Raw genomic sequence first — 16,844 nt, 5'->3', positions numbered from 1 at the left:
GCCACCTTGAGGATAGGGGCCGCCGCAGAAACGTCGTGACCTACCGTGATTTGCTACAGCGCTACGGTGCCTCGGTCGAACCTAGTCGGTGTCGTCGAGGTCTCCTCAAGTCACCAGCTTCACGGCATCGCGGCTATACTACCGTGGTTTCCTCCGCCAGTACATTGCTGACGTGGGAACATTCCTCTCCGGTGCCACGTCGATGATGCCAGCTCAACGTTCTTTTCTCCTTCTTTACACCTCAATCGCGTGTCTCGAGTATCGTGTGTCTCCATGCACGCCCTCGTGCCCTTTGGAAAGTCTCTCACGCTTCTTTGTCGTCGTCTACTTTGTGCGATATCTCCTCCCTCATTACACCATATAAAGGAGAGAGAGCGAGAGTGGAACTTTATTCAAGGGAAAGGGAGATCCTGAAGCTTCTATGACCGAGGCCCTACGTCCAGGGTTCCAGTGGCCTTGGCCGCGCGCCGGACTGGCCGCGCGACGGATCCAGGAGCGCAAGCTGCACTCCCTAGTCCGAGCTGACGAGTTGTGCTTCCCACTGCTCCGTACAGGAGGTCTTGTCGTTGGTCTAGTTGGCGCTTGCTGATCGTCAAAGTTTAGCGCGGAGACAAATACAAAGGCACGGAGACGTACAACGCAGGCGCTACAAAGGCCTGTGTTGTATGTCTTCGTGGCTTTGTATTTGTGTCTGCGCTACGCTACGACGACCAGCAGACACCATATGGCCCTTCAATAGCGTGTGCTCCCAACGTACACTTGTCGTCAATACAGATGCAGACAGCCAGCTACAATAAACACGCAAAATAGACCCGGAGTCTTTCGAACCCACAAAGAATACACTGCAAGCTTTTCATGCTAAGGCAAACGAAAGGAAATGCTTTAGTAATTAGATGTTTAATGACATATGATTGAAAGCACTGTCGAAGAATGGGAGGTGACTGAGGTTTGTGACCTTCGACTTTAGGGTACGCGCGTAGTGTCATTCCGGGTTTCGATAGACCTTTCTTCGGTCTTGCCTAAGGTGCCGCGGCGCTGTAGAACGAGTTTTTGCCACCTATAATCTGTGGCGCTTATCAGAGGATTCTCTAGCAATGTTTCAGATCTGACGAGATGGCGGTCCTTTGCTCGCACAAAAGCTTCTTCCGGCACGAACGTTTGCAGCGCTTCTTCTTTGGTGCCCCCTTGTGGTAGAATCTGTAAACATAAGAACATATTGTCGCTGTCACATTGGGACAGCGAATGATCTAACACAGCTAGAACGACCAGTTAGATGGGATTTTTAGGTCGGGAGCTTCTCTCAGCACTAGCCATTGAACGTATCAGGATTTCGCACTTTTCAGCTACACGCTGTCCTCTCGGCTTGAGCATTGGAAAACGCACTAGACGAATTGAAATAAGTTGATCGCGCACGATAGCCATGCGAGGCAAGGCAGCGCGGGCATGTGACTGCGTGGCAAAGCCGAGTGGGCGACAATTCACAACCGATATCCCTTCTTCATGGGTGAATGTAGAGCTTGTACCTTAATGACGTTACGTGAATTACCCGGCTGACGTCAAAAGTGAGCAGAAAAGACGGGAAACATTAGGAGAGAATAAGGCGCTCCTTCTTTGGATTTTCAGTCGTTGTTTAGGAGGCCTTTAAAATCATTCTTGCGTTTTACATGTATTCCACCGGGTAAAGTCGAAGTTGACCCAGAGGCAGAGTTTATCCTTAAGCTACCAACTCTTTCATTGATGAACTCTTCATCAGAAAAACAAGCATCATTCAAACATCACTTATCGGTCGGAGAATATGGCCCAAATGGCGAACTGCATCCCTCATTTATGCATGTTTCATATCGAACAATATGGATCTCATCTGTTAAAGTATGTACGAGTAAAATAAATACAGCCTCGTAAGAAAGAAAATTTTCATTTAAAAGCAAGACGTCAAACCTCTTTGTTGTGCTCGAAAAAACCTTAAGCATAGTTGATGCCCTTTTCGAGCATTTGTTTTTTCAGCTGTGAGGAATTACTTTGGAGATTATCCTGCTTAAATGGCCCCTGCAACACTTTTTCAGTATGGTTAGAAAACGCTGCCGATCGGTAGTCGAGGATCCTGAGAACACGTAAGCTAAACATTAGAGTGCAGCACGCAGCCTGTAATTCACAATTAATTCTCAGTCAGCTATAAATCGCTTGCTCTTCTTTCGACAAATGATGCCATAAACCCAAGTTACCGCGCCTAAGCCCAAAGTACAAAATCGGAGATTGCCTGATTGGCATTGGCATCGTGGGCTGCATTGTTACCGCGACCACCGCGAGATGCCGCCACGTTTTCGCGCTCGCGGTCACAGTGAAAGTAAGCCACGCGCTCGAAGGAAAGAGAAGAAACTTGGAGGACGCTTGAGCTTCGCTTTCAACAGTACAAGGCGATAGCGTAGCCTGACCGTATTCGTATGGCCTTCCCAATCGTTAGCCTAGCTTCGCTTTTCAGTGGACAGCTAAACCGTGCCGCAAGGAAAGCCAATGTGCGGACGCCCTCCGGCTCCTACATCCATGCATGCGGCGCGACGAAACACGACCACAAGGCGGGGTGACGCCGTTTAATAGGGCGCCCGCAGGCCCCTTGCGCCATATTAACGGTGAGAGTCAAGCCGCTGAAGAACCTCCGAGTTGTGCGTACCGCAAACGGCAAATGGTGCATATAAATAGTTCGTCGTTAGTAGTGCTAGAGGATGCATGCATGGTGGACGAGTGGCCAAGCGCAACGCGCCACGGAGCGAAGGGTCGCAGGTTCGAGTCCCCGGTCGCACTCGAACCGCATTTTTTGTTATTACTTCATTTGCGTCTACCTCGAAATTTTGCTCACGGACAACGTTGATTTTTCACTCACAACCAACGACACCGACACCCGAATTTCTGCGAAACGAACTCTTTAACGCGATAGCGTTAAAAGAAAACATAGTGTTCAAGCTCATGACGCGCGCTGACGAACGGACATAGCTTCTTCCCCCTTGTCATCCTCCCTTGCGTAGCTTTCAGCGCGATCGCTGGTACAAACGGAAGAGAGAAAGCGCTCAAAGCGTGCGACCAGCCCCTGCAAATCTGTTCGCCCTTGACTGATTCTAAAAATATTTTGCGGCCGTCGATTCATGAGGCAATAAACTCCTATATTGAAGCCATTCGATGATTGCTTCGAAAAGTGTTGCAGGACCCTTTTAATTATAATGAATGGCCCCCTCGACGTTACATTCGACTCTTCAGTGAGCAAAACTCGAGAAGTTTGTTTAAATAGAGGATAACGTGCGTGTTGAACACAGTCAAATCACATAGATGTGAAATGCGAGATTATATATATCATAATGCCAGTGACATCGGGTGCTTAAGCAGAAGCGCGTGCTGAAGCGCTACTGGCGTAATTTACGTTATTTACCTTTCATGCGGCAGCAAAAACATAGGCCAAGCGGGGCGTTGCCTAAACGTACGCCTACGAGAGTATGAGTGGACTCTTTCGGGTGCTGCTGTCACGTCTCATTTGGCAGCCCATTGCAGATCATGAGGTTGTGCGCCCTACCTTAAGAAAACCATTATAAAATACAGACATGCTCATCAGCGCAGGCGTGAAATAGTCGAAGCCTTTTTATGAGATCCAGCAGAAGTTTTATGAGCCAACCGTCAATCACTCTTCTAGATGAAGAGTATTCAATTATCTGTTAGACAAGACACGATTCATGTTGTTTTGCAACACATATCCAGAGTTTTGGTGACTCATCCTTATCTATATATGTTCTTTATTTTTCAAAACTAAATTCAGTTGTGAGTTCAGCACTGTGTCCTTTTCTTCTTTCTGTCCGTGTTTTAACCTTCTTGTGGTGTTAGTTATTCCACGATGAAAATTGGATGCGGGCGTTCCATTCATACGTGACTTTTCAATCACCTTACAGCTAGAGTTCGTAAGTGAGAGGCTTTCTTGGTATCTGTATGCCTAATTATTTCTTTCCTAAAAAATTACGCCAGTTCGCTATTTCAGATATGTCAAATACATTGTTTCGCGTGCACGTCATGCATTGCTTCTTGTCTAGCTCGACAGATAACGTGTTATTTTGCTTTACTTTATCTTTCTTCCACTCCTTCCGATTGCCCGATAAGTGCTAGTAGTACTGGATTATGTAATCACTCCTGCTGAATGAAAAACTCCACGAATGCCGAAGCAAAATAAATAACAGTGACTATCGTCTTCATCGGAAAAAACAGCAAACAAGTGCACTGCGTTGCGCTAGTTTGTTACACATGTTCATAATGGTGAAAAGAACACCAAAAACGATGTCCGCTTAACAATTCCACAAGCTCCTACCACAGCAACGGTGACCATCTTCGCATTTAAACTTGCATGGTTTTCGGTGCATATCTGCCACAGCAGCTTCTTCATCGTTATTTTCTCTGAAGGTAACGCTAGGTCCGTTTTTATGTGATTTCTCAAACCACTAAGAAAATAACAAAAGTCGTCTTTATTATCGTTTCTCATTTCTGTGTGTATGTTTATCTCTGCAAATGCACGAAAATCCCGTGTCATGCTCGACATGCTACTCTCGAAATCCACTCACAAAGCACTCACGCGACTGGCTTTTAAAAAAACCTTGTCAGGCGCCTTGCAGCGATTTTCGCCTACGACCTGGTAAACACGCCTGGTGAGTACCAATCAAATCTCGGCAGAAAGGCGGGAGAACATTTAAACCTCAAAAGTACTTGCTGTTGAGCAAGCCGGTTCGTACACTATACTGATCATAAAAATATAAAGGAAAGATGATGAATTCTTAGGGCTCGTTTTTCTTTGTTAGACGCAATATTAATGAGAACTAACAGGGGGGTAAAAGGAGCGCGAGACATCTCTCCTCCTCATGCTCACTTTCCTTTCCTACCCTCTTGCTACACTATACTATACAAGGCTATGCTATGCTCTGCTAGCACGCCTAGATAGTCGAGTGGTAGGACGCTCGCTTTCAGATTGATCATACGTGGGTTTTAATCGAGCCTCGTTAATAACAGACAATTTTGTCTGTTATTTCTTATTAATATCATAAAAATATGGTCACTTAACGCAAAGTGACGCGAAAAAAAAAGAAGGAGCGAGAAGGAACATTGTGAGCGCTCACATTGCTCCCTCTCCTTTCTTTTCTTCTTCGCAGTTCTGCGCTAAGTGACCATATTTTTATTATCAATACACATTTAAACCTGATCGATGATTTTTAATCTGCCCCCGAGCAACTCAAGAGCACCTGTGCAGTCTGAATCGCACTCGTCTAGAGCGGTCGAGCGCGTAGCTATGGACACTGGCTCCGCACGCAGCTGCCACCTCGCATTAGCTACATGCTTCCGTTCATGAATGAATTATAGCACAAGGACCTAGCAAGCAGTGTGACTTTGTATAACGGCGTCGATAAGTGCATTTTTTTTAAATAAACGGCGGCTGAAGCAGCCTCCTAGCCGCCCTATACAAGTGTCACTCAGACTGTACTGTTAAATTGGCCACAAGTAGTAGCAAGCTGCAAGCATTCGCACCTTGGGCCGCCGCGGCGGTTCACTGGTCACGTTGCTCGGCTGCTTATCCGAAGGTCACAGGTTCGATTCCGGCCGAGGCGGTCGCATTTCCATGGAGGCGAAATGCTAGACGCCCGCGTTCTTAGATTAAGGTGCACGTTAAAGAACCCCATGTGGTCGTAATTTCCGGAGTAAAAACCCAGGAATTATCATTGCGTCATTGGCGTACCTGTAAAACTTGTCGAAAAGCTTGTCGTCGTGTTCCATCTTCCTGAGCACAGTGTCCCATTGTTGGGGTTCAAGACTGGTCATGTTGTATGCTGCACGCGCGCTGTACTCAAGCTCCCACTTCGGTGGCATATCAGGGTGCGCGTTGGCCGTGGTCAAGTTCAGCAGGTACGTGTGGTGATCCAGGAGTGACTGCAGGCGAAACCATGCATTAAGTAAAACGATGACGGACAATCAGACACCTAGAATGTGCAGAAATAAACCTAGTACAATGTGCTTGCGCAAAAGCCATGTCCGAAAGACAGTGACGCATCGCAAATCGTACTATCGCCACACCCACTATGATTACCACCACGAATGCAACTGCCTAGTGACATGCTGTATAAAGTTAACAATGAAGCAAACACGGGCGCACACATTTATCGTCGTCCTAGCATAGAAACGAGAGGATCATCTCTATCGATATTAGTGTTAATAAGCCTGATAGCTATAGGCATACCGGTGTATTGCGAACGTACCGACAGAAGCATCGACGTACTACATAGGACGGGAATATATTTAGGAAGAAAAGGAGCGGCAAGCAGAATACGGCGCCCATTTTCAACCTAGTCTCAAGCACGGGATACTGATCATAACCAACAGCCCAAGTTGAAAGTCAGCGTTCTTTCTTGTGTCTCAATTTCTTTCGACCTAATTATTGACGCGCCACCACTGCTACATCAAGACTGCACCAGCGTGCCCACGTCAAACTGCTATTGGAAGCCTCGACTGCTTTTTGCTATATTTTTAATCACCACGCACGTTTTAAATTTTACTAGTACATTTCACGAAATTCCTTTTGGATTGTTGCTTTAACGTAAGCGTTTAGTAAATTGCCATATAAGTGCTTCCTAAGTATAGCTCATTGTATAAACGAGACCGTGTATGACGGTGTTGCTTTAATATTCATCTAATTTGCTTTGGTTTACATCGAAGTTTCATGGCCCGGATTATAAAGCTTATATGGTAGAGTTGCCACCCCGGAAAGCCGTGCGTCTCAGGTTCGAACTTCAGAGCATAAAAAATTTATCGTAAGGCAGGATCTGGAAAATCCGCGCGGTTTTTCTATAGGTTCGTGCTAGAAAAAAGGTGGATCGTCTAGTAAACATACCCATGATGCTCCAGGGTAACCGCCGTCCACAGTGAAGACACGGAATGCTGGGTGTCCCGAGCTGTAGGTCGTCAGGCTTGGGCCGAGATAAGCCACTCCAAGAGCTCGCTTGGCGTCCGTGGAGTCGTAGGCGACCTCGAGCTCGTCGGCGTGCGTGTGCCCAAAGAACTGACCACGGACTGTAGATTCGTACCTGCGCACAACAACGTAACATATTGGAGTAATGTGACCGTTATTACCCAACGGTGCCCCCAGTTCAGCTGAGCGTTTGTAGTATTGCAAAAGTTTAACTGATCGGTGGGGTTTCGATTGAGCATTTGCTTCGGTTTCAAGAAATATGATGGGTCACAAGCGATCAATACGGCAGATTTCAGCTGGAGTTGAATTTCGACACGTCAAGTTGACAAACGTCTCTCGAAACACACGTGTGAATACTGCGAGATGCTGTGGCGTTAAAACTGTCCCCCAAAGGTACCAGGCTTGTTTCACCGCTTTCTTCACCACTTGTTCCACCACTAGCACCATAAGTACCCAGATCGTTCGTTGCACCATAAGTAGCACCATAAGTACCCAGAGATTCGTTGATAGCAACGAATTATTTACATAATTGCAGACTATATGGCCCAATGTCCGAAAACATTGCTTTCCGTCAGCTGCCGGCTGACGCAGTGCGGAAGAGAGCGCTGCCCTTCGCAGGCTGAAACGTGAATACGATAGCGCTGGCAAATACTTTAGCACGATGACAGCGGTCTTGTTCCAGTCGCCGAATAAAGCTTGCTAAGCGCACTGTTGTCACCATTGTGCTCCGGACCACGCACCTACGGCGAAAGGCCGGACTAGCCCCCGTTTGAGTATGCGCACAACATGCAAGGCAGAGCACCTACAAATCACGCTCAAAAGCGATTGGAAACCTTGCGGCGAGGACGCCCTCAAGCGGCCGCGAAGAAATGCCTGACTGGCTCGCTTCCTCTTCGGACTCTGTGCCGCAGAGCAGTCGGGAATTTCGCGTTTGGATGCGTGATTATAGTTTCGGAATCGCGCCTTTAGGACTCAAAATGAATCGGGAGTCGTCATGTACGGCGTGTCTCATAATCATAGAGATAAATCTGTTGATATGCGTCAACCTGCGCACGATACAAAAAAATAGGGTGACCTATTTTATGGGTCTCGCAGTCCCATATTGCAAATTTCCCCATATGTTGGTGCCCCCCAAGCGACGAGAACTGCTGAACACCTAGACGGAAGCGCACTTGTTATTTTATGAGTGGGTACCAGGCGGCAGCAGTTTTCTAGTTCCCACAGCAACGGCGGATGCTGGACCATTTCAGTAAGGCTCTGGTGGAATAAGGTGCGTCCAGGTACATTCGCAGATCACCTTTCGAGGCGAGTACCCCCAAAACTATCGAGCGCCAGGTCGAGGTACTCTTCTCAAGATTAGAGAAAAAAGGTTGGTTCCCGGTCCCCTCTAGGAATCGAACACGGAACTATAGCGCATTTGGAAAAGGGTGTACTAACACTTCCCCATTGTTGCGGTAGTTTTCGCACGTAATATTATGGTCTTGAAATGTAAAACCTCAGAATTTATTTATTGACTATTCGAGGAGTTTTTCCTACAACTGCAAAGGCAACGACATTGTTAATCTTGGGATATTACGCCTCTGAACCAATTATTTCTGTTATTTGAGTTCCTTGGCGTGGTACTTTATCAGCATGCACACACTAAAGGTTTTCAAAACGTTTGTGAGAGAAAAACTATAAAATCGCCATTTTTCATATTTCCCTGCACGTAGCACTAAAAAAAGCCTTCTTGCGTTGCTCATTTACCTTTCCAAGATGCGGTGGTAGTTCTCACTCCACACGTGCAGGCAGTCGGACACACCAGGAGGAATGTGCGCGATGATGTGCACCTGCGTTATGACGTAAGAGATACCCGTATTATTACGTTGTCATAGCAACATCCAACGTTGTCTGCTCATCCTCCGGCAAAACTGAGCATTCATGAAGAATGAGTCATAAATTTTAAAGGCGCATACCACGCCAGTGGCACAGCACACGCTCTGGTATATTGGGACAAAGAAACAACAAACACGCAATATTAAGGAGGCATCAGGGAAGTAAGCAAGGATAGTTTTTTTTTCTGCAGACAAGTGGTTTGCTGGGCGTTATAGAATTTCCCCTGTGACCAGATGCAGTTCCTGGTTGCTGCTAATTTAAGCAGGAACTCAAGCTTGACTGCACTGCTTCTGTGATATCTCCGTGCTTCTCGCGATATAAGGCCCTTTTTATCAGCCACTTCGCCGTGTCAGTGCTTGCTTGCTTACCACTTCGGGCAAGTACTATGGAAATTTAAACATTTGTTGGAACATTGAGGGCCAGCCATGATAAGCGGGCGCAGAGGCGAGGGGGGGGGGGGGTGGGGGAGGCTCCCTCCCAAGTCGTCCAAGGGGGACGCCAAGTCTACCCTATAGTTTTATTCGGTCACTCAGTCGGACCTGGTCCATCATCATTTGAAGTGCAAGGTCATGGTGACCAGGTTCTGCACGATAATGGTTCCAGAGGAATCCTGATGTTTCATGCCGAGAACAGTTCACTACCCCATTTAGCGCAGGGAAGCCGAGGACCAAAGGCAGGCCATCGCGAAAAACACGCCATAGTTTCATTTTCATTTTTGCGTCCATTGCGAAGCGTGTTTTCTTTAGGACTCGACGAGTGGGGGAGTAGAAGGGGGTGGCGGGTAGTATGGCTTCCGTACAATTTTCATCGTCATCATCATCAGCCTGACTACGCCCATTGCAGGGCAAAGGCATCTCCCATGTTCCGCCAACCAACCAGGTACTGTGCTTGCTACTGGCACATATACACGCGAACTTCTTAATCGCATCTACCCACCTAACTATCTGTCTCCCCCTCGCGCGTTTGCCCTCTCTAGGAATCCAATCAGTCACTCTGAATGACCAGCGGTTATCTTGCCTACGCGCTACGTGTCCTGCCCATGTCCATTTCTTCTTCTTGATTTCGACTATAATGTGGTGTACAACTTTGCTCCTCCTCATAGAAAACTATGCGCACGCCTATGCAAACCATTGTTGAAGAACGTGTTCCTCTTGTTTCGTGGTTGCTGCCTGTGCTTAAGCAAATCGGATCAGCACTCTGGACGTTCCACTGCTTCTTCTGTTTTTTACGTACCTGCGAGAAACCGCGCAACTATTGCGACCCGCAAACATTACAAAATAAAGAGTCAGTGACGTCTATTGTAAAACTCACACGCACATACACATGTCATAGTGTTTCTAGGCTTTCTGAATGTGCTTACTAGTGTATTTGTGTGGTAGGCAAGTGGAATCTCTCGTGAATGACACTTTTCAGTGACTTTCTCGAGAACACGGGCACAACAGCCGCGCAAACGCGAAGTCAAAACACGATACACACGTCATTCCGGAAGAAAACAAACGAATAAATGCTACATCTTATACCAATGAAAGTACGATCGTTTGGTTTAACAACATTTTGTTACTGCTGGTTTCTAGCGAATCAGTATTATTACTGCAAACGCACACACTGTTATAACTTTTTCGCGGCCGTACGTGGGACATTACTTTTACTGGAGCGTAGCACAGAGTTAAGATTCTCTTGATATTGATTCATTGTGTTTGCGCGCACTGTTGAATGCTTGACCTCCAATTGACGCTCACTCTTTTGAACTACTCCTTTAAGGATGTGCTAAAGTTCACATATAATAAATAAACAGAATAGTAAGCTTATATTTGCAAAGTTAGGCTAGGTTACATAGAATAATGTTATTGCTCCACAATTTCCACAGTTTTGCACGGTGACAAGGGTGTCCTGTATTTAAATCACTCTATTCTCTTGAAAATGCATTTTTTTCTATTCTGCTGGTTTGTTTTCTGTGACATATACAATAAATATTTTGTACAGGCGGTGCCAAACTATAGTCCCAAAATGTTTTGAACTTTTCATCGCCGGAGAATTCCTCGTGTTCAGTTTTCTTTACAGTTTGTCAATGACCTTTTCTTTCCTAAACACCAGGAATGTAAAAGCAGCCCGCATGAAGGTCAATAACCTGATGCACAAAGTACGTGAATGTTTTCAAGTCCGTATCAGCAACACTTTCTGTTGTCTAAAAACAAAGTGTCGGGAAGGCGTTCCCTCGTTTAGCGACGCTTTCATGCAGAACAAAAGCTTTAGGTGAAAATGTCACTCCCGTGCCGTCCATTCAACGCACTTCTCTACGGAGTGGCACCTGAATGTCTACGAATAAAAGTTCTACAACCCCTTCTGGTAACCTGCCTTGAGTGGCTGAAGTTACAGTGACGTCAACCAGTTGAAACTTCTGCTGGCGTAATGACGTTTAAAGCCTATTGCATTAATTTCAACGGCTAGGTATCATAAGCCTGTACCACGGTATTGCCAGTGCGTCATGAAACACCTCATAAACCACTCAATTGGCTAATGTGTGCTTCAAGTTTGTCGACGACCCACTGCGCTGACTCAGCGTCGGTGGACTCGCGTCCCTGATCAAATGATCGCGAGTTCAGTTTCTGGACACGGCGGCCGCATTAAGATGGGGCAGAGTGGAATAACGATTTAACTACATGTTAAAGAACACCACGAGGTAAGAATTCCTCAGGAGTCCACAAATACGGTGTGCCTCATAACCATACATTTTGAAAGAGTTATCTTTTAATTTCCTAAAGCTCACTGCAATTTTCCGATTGCCGGCCGTAGAACTGATTTTCCGAGTAAACATTTTAAGGAGCCCTTCTCCTATCGCTAATATAGGGGCAAGTGAAGCTTGGCGTGCGCGTGCCTAACGTACTACTCTTCTTTCTTTCTTTCTTTCTTTCTTTCTTTCTTTCTTTCTTTCTTTCTTTCTTTCTTTCTCTCTTTCTTTCTTTCTTTCTTTCTTTCTTTCATGGTTTCTTTATTTCTATCGCATTGCACAATGTGCCCTCCTAACTGCTTTCTTCCTCCATGCCGGGAATTGGACCTTCATCCTCGTGCTTAGCTGCGCAACAACTCAGTTGTTACAGCCAACATCGACGGGCCTGCGTTCATATTCAGGCAACAACGAAATGTGGCAACCTGCAAAAACAAGTCACCTCGATAACCTCGATAAAAGATCAGATTGCCTTGCGGAAACGGCCGATCGCCGACTAGCCCGCGATCGAGAGATCATCATTTACTGGAAAACGGCGCATACGTATAAACATGTGACCGGCGCATCTTCAAGGACCGCATTTGTTTGCGCTCGCGGGCACTGGGTTAATATTGCGGTCACACCTACAACGCCAACGACACAATACGAGCTTCACTTGTGCTGCCTTCCGGACCCCTTTACGGGCAGTAAAATGTGCCCGTGTCACGAATTTCGTGTAGCCCGGTGTGATAGACTCAGTCAAGACTCGCATAGAGACAAACCACATTTATCACACAAAGCCCCGGCACCCCAAAAATATACAAGTATACAAAAAAGACAAGTAACAATAAGCAAACTTGAAAAATCTCTTCAATCTAAGCAGTAAATCTTTCTCACGGTCCTCTCCCGCTAACATAGGTTCACAAGTCTATCATCACGATCGCTATTTCGTTGCGCCGCTCTTACTTGATTCTTTCGACCTCGTTGTGCATAAGTCCAGACAGCGTCGATCTTCTTCGCGATCCGCTTTCGACTATCTTGTGTGACGAGTTGGCCGTCGCCTGTCAACAGAAGTCGTCGTCCACCGAGGCTTGCCTGCTAGACCCGTTAGGCCTAACGTCGTCGTCGATTCCTTCGCCCCGCATGGCGTTCAATTTCGTGTAGCCCGGTGTGATAGACTCAGTCAAGACTCGCATAGAGACAAACCACATTTATCACACAAAGCCCCGGCACCCCAAAAATATACAAGTATACAAAAAAGACAAGTAACAATAAGCAAACTTGAAAAATCTCTTCAATCTAAGCAGTAAATCTTTCTCACGGTCCTCTCCCGCTAACATAGGTTCACAAGTCTATCATCACGATCGCTATTTCGTTGCGCCGCTCTTACTTGATTCTTTCGACCTCGTTGTGCATAAGTCCAGACAGCGTCGATCTTCTTCGCGATCCGCTTTCGACTATCTTGTGTGACGAGTTGGCCGTCGCCTGTCAACAGAAGTCGTCGTCCACCGAGGCTTGCCTGCTAGACCCGTTAGGCCTAACGTCGTCGTCGATTCCTTCGCCCGCATGGCGTTCCATCGCTGACGTGGCCCTCCGGGGACTGCCTTCGGTGGCTTGCTTCGGAAGGGGTCTTGCGCCGGGAACGTCCGTACTTGCGGGGCGCGGTCACTGCATCGCCGAGGTCGTCGATCTCGCCGGCCTCACCTCGGGACGCCCGCGTCACCGGCCACAGACCCGAACGCCCGTCGCTGCCGTCGCCAGTGCGTCTGCTGGCGATGCGACCTCCCTCTGCCGAGCCCACGAAGACAATGCCAGCTCATTGCTCTTCGTCCTCCTTCATGGCTCGGTTCGCGTGCCTCGAGCTCTGTGGAATATTCCAAGCACGCGCTCGTGCCGCTTCGAATGTCTTGAGGACTTCGTCGTCATCGTTTTCCCACCGCCTTGCTCTCACTCGTGAAATACGCCACCATTTCGAAGAGTTTTTTCCCAAAAAACTGCTTTTCTATGTCCTGAACTTGGGGTGTAACTTATAAAGTGCGTCTGCTTGCTTTGAACTACACTGAGCACACACTGTTCACTGATGACCGCCACGACTCACAAAACTCTGACCACCACACAGTTTAGAAAACGCTACACAAAACGCTACCAGTAGTCACAGTTCACATTGTTCCAAATTACCTCGTCTAAAACAAACTTGCGTAAGTCCACACCAAACTGTACCTCTCTATGCGAAACAACTTTTACTAAATCCCCACCTCACTCTTTTCCATTGCATGTCCACGACTGAAACATTTCAATATTTTGTCATGGTCTCTAGATGGTTAAACACAACACAGGAACACCGAGGATAACGAAAAATTGCTTTATGCGAAAAAACCACTAAACTGTTTACATAAGACGTAGTGAAGAAAGCCCAACTATATAAACAAACATCCCTTGTGCACACTATCCCAAAAACTAATAAAAATATTTACAGTTTCGTCTCGGGTTACTGGCGTTGACGTGGCAGCTCCGGTGCTGAGGCGACGACTTGTCGTGTCCGCGAAGTGCGTTGCTTCACCGGAGCCCGACCGTCTGTTGCACCGTCGGGTAGCTGCAGTTGCTGGTCCACGCCACGTCAGGTACTTGCTTTGGCTGTACCGCTCGTAGTCCGGTGCGCGACCCACGGAGCATAGCCGCAGAACGTCTGCACGTCCTCAGGAGAAGGGTCTCGCTGATGCGCGCTGGTCGCCCTCCTGGTCACGCCTCCCAGGTCACAGTACGTTGCTGCGAAAGCTGGGGCACATTCCCAGGAGCTGTGCTGGCGGACCTCAGGCGAACGCCTTGCCACGACCACCGCTCGTCCGTGCCTCTGCCCGTTCCAAGCGCGCTCTGCCTTCCTCCTTTTCCTCGCCGGCCACGTCGCCTCTCGTGCCTCTTCTTCTCCCTCTTCTTTGCGTTCTTTATTCAATTCTCCTTCAATGTATGGTCTTCTTCTTTCTCTTCACTCTATGTTTCTTCGTATGACATCTGTCTTTTCTCTCATTTCTTCTTCCTCTACATCTCCCTCTTCTGCCAGAAGTCAACAAATTCATGACAATGATACGCCCTCCTTTTGAAGAGTTTTTCGGCATGAAAAACTGCTCCTGACGTCCCAGGACCTTCCATCGTCAATGTGTGTCATATAAACGTTCTCTCGATGCACTTCACCGGCACACTCACATCACATTACTATCACCAATCACTTCACCACACATCACGGCTATTTCACTAACCGTCACATCACATGTGTCGCGGACAGTTCATAGGTGACATAAAAGCACCATGTCACTGTGTCTACTGTAACAATTACACCAAATGTTCACCATAACAGTAACGTGAAGTCCTAGACACACTCGCTTACAGTGGAGAAATCACTATGCCGACTACTCAACATATTCGACAGTTGGCTGTCTCGAAAACTCTCGTGTTGCTAAACTGCATGAAGAAAGTCCTAAAACATACAAGCAGGGTACCCTTAATTGTCACACTGTGACCATTATCACAATATTTCTTTTTCGCTTTCCCATCTACTTGCAACATCCCTCTACAAACTTTTTAACATCTCTCCGCAAACCCGGCCAGAACACTACTTTAGTTAACGCAATTACAGTTCGCCTCACTCCTTTATGTCCCTTGGCATGGCACTGCTCCAATACAGATAGTCTATACCTTGCCGGCACCATCAATTGCATACACTCTCTACCTTTGTGCACGAACTTCCTGTACACCACGCCATTATTAAGTACGTACGTCACATCTCTTCTCGTTCCTTCACTCATTGGCTTCTCTCCGATCCTACGTACTGCATTTTCCAGTGTCTCGTCATTTCTTTGCTGCTTACCTAGCCCAGCTGTGGGTATGCCCAACTCATCCAGTGTTGCAGACGGGTTCACCTCCTGTCCTACCTCTTTTTTAACGAAAGTCTCCTTTGGCACCGTTGCGTCTCTTTTTGCATCTTTCGCCTTTCCTACGCGACCACGTATCCATGTACTAGGCATTTTCCATTGTGCCACTGGGTCGTCAACGGCTCTTACGCCTTTCACATTGCCTAACACCACGTCATACAAGGGCTCTTCTAGACACAGTGCAGTTATACGCCCTGTGAAATATGGGGTGTCTAACAATATTCTGGCTTCCGGCAAATACCTCTCTGACCCATCTGCCAGCACTACTCGTGACGTTTTTCCTGTCAGCTCCATGTCGTTGACCAAACTTCGTCTAACGAGCACCGTACTAGCACCCGAGTCTCGAAGTACCGACACACGTTTGTCGTTCACTGTCCCTTTGACAACTGGCATATTAATATGTTTCAGGCCAGCTGCGGTCACAGCTGCACTCACTATATTCGTTATCTCAGTTTCCTTTCTGTCACCTTTCTGTCCTTCTCTATTAGCTATCACCGCTGATACTTGATCTCGCGGTTTCCTTCGGCATTCCTCAGTCTTATGGCCTCCCATATTGCACACCTGGCAATAACCTCTTTCCCGTTGTACACCGCATTCCACGAGACAGTTACGGGCTTGATGACCGAGGCGATTACACAGGAAGCACCGTTCCTGCATCTGCTGCTTTCTATGCTCATTATTTCGGGGCTTAAAATTCGTCTCATTTTCCTCTCCTCTGATCCTGTCTTTATCCATATGTCCTAAGTTTCCGATTGCCTGAGCTTCCATGTATTGGTCGGAATAATCGGCTACCTCTTCAAGTGATCCTAGCTTCCTTTCCTTTAGAAACACGCACAGCTTTGGGTGACAACAAGCAAGGAATTGTTCTCTAACCATGCAGTCACGCACACCCTCATACGTTTTGGGAGTATCGGCCATCTCCATCCATCTGTCAAAGTAGTTAGACAAGCGGCCCACAAATTGCTTTCCCGTTTCACCGTCTTCGGGCTTACATTTACGAAATCTTTCACGGAAGCCTTCAGCAGTCAGCCTGAACCGCTGAAGCAGCGCTTTCTTGACTTTGTCATAGTCCATTGACTCGGAGGCGGGCATTCTCCCAAATACACTCAAGGCTTCGCCTACTAAACAGAGACTAAGTGCTGTCGCCCACTCGCTTCTATCCCAACCTTGTCCCACAGCAATTCTTTCGAACCGGTGTAAATAGGCATCTAAATCATCTCTCTTCTCATCAAATGGAGCCATTAACTTCCGCGGACAAATGCTCTTAGCTCTCGGCAACTCCCTTTCGCTAGAAACCGACGACCTACTGTCATCATCTCTGGGAATAGAGGCGTCTGCCAACCGCAACTTTAAGAGAAGA

General features: G+C 47.2%; 1 protein-coding gene across 1 annotated transcript in view; it reads right to left on the bottom strand.

The window, feature by feature from the left end:
• Nucleotides 1-1,073: 1,073 nt before the first annotated feature.
• The window catches only part of LOC119405645 (sphingomyelin phosphodiesterase), a 32,357-nt gene continuing 16,586 nt past the window's right edge, over nt 1,074-16,844 (bottom strand). Inside the window, exons 8-11 of the mRNA XM_037672481.2 lie at nt 8,726-8,808; nt 6,902-7,094; nt 5,753-5,943; nt 1,074-1,197 (exon numbers count right to left, since the gene is read on the bottom strand). Coding sequence (XP_037528409.2) covers nt 1,089-1,197; nt 5,753-5,943; nt 6,902-7,094; nt 8,726-8,808 — 576 coding nt within the window. The 3' untranslated portion in view covers nt 1,074-1,088. The remainder of the gene's footprint in view (nt 1,198-5,752; nt 5,944-6,901; nt 7,095-8,725; nt 8,809-16,844) is intronic.

The sequence above is a fragment of the Rhipicephalus sanguineus genome, chromosome 9 (assembly GCF_013339695.2).
Source record: "Rhipicephalus sanguineus isolate Rsan-2018 chromosome 9, BIME_Rsan_1.4, whole genome shotgun sequence".
Classification (NCBI taxonomy): Eukaryota; Metazoa; Arthropoda; class Arachnida; order Ixodida; family Ixodidae; genus Rhipicephalus; species Rhipicephalus sanguineus.
The sequence above is the reverse complement of the archived record's forward strand: the minus strand, read 5'-3'. Positions and strand labels throughout refer to the sequence as shown.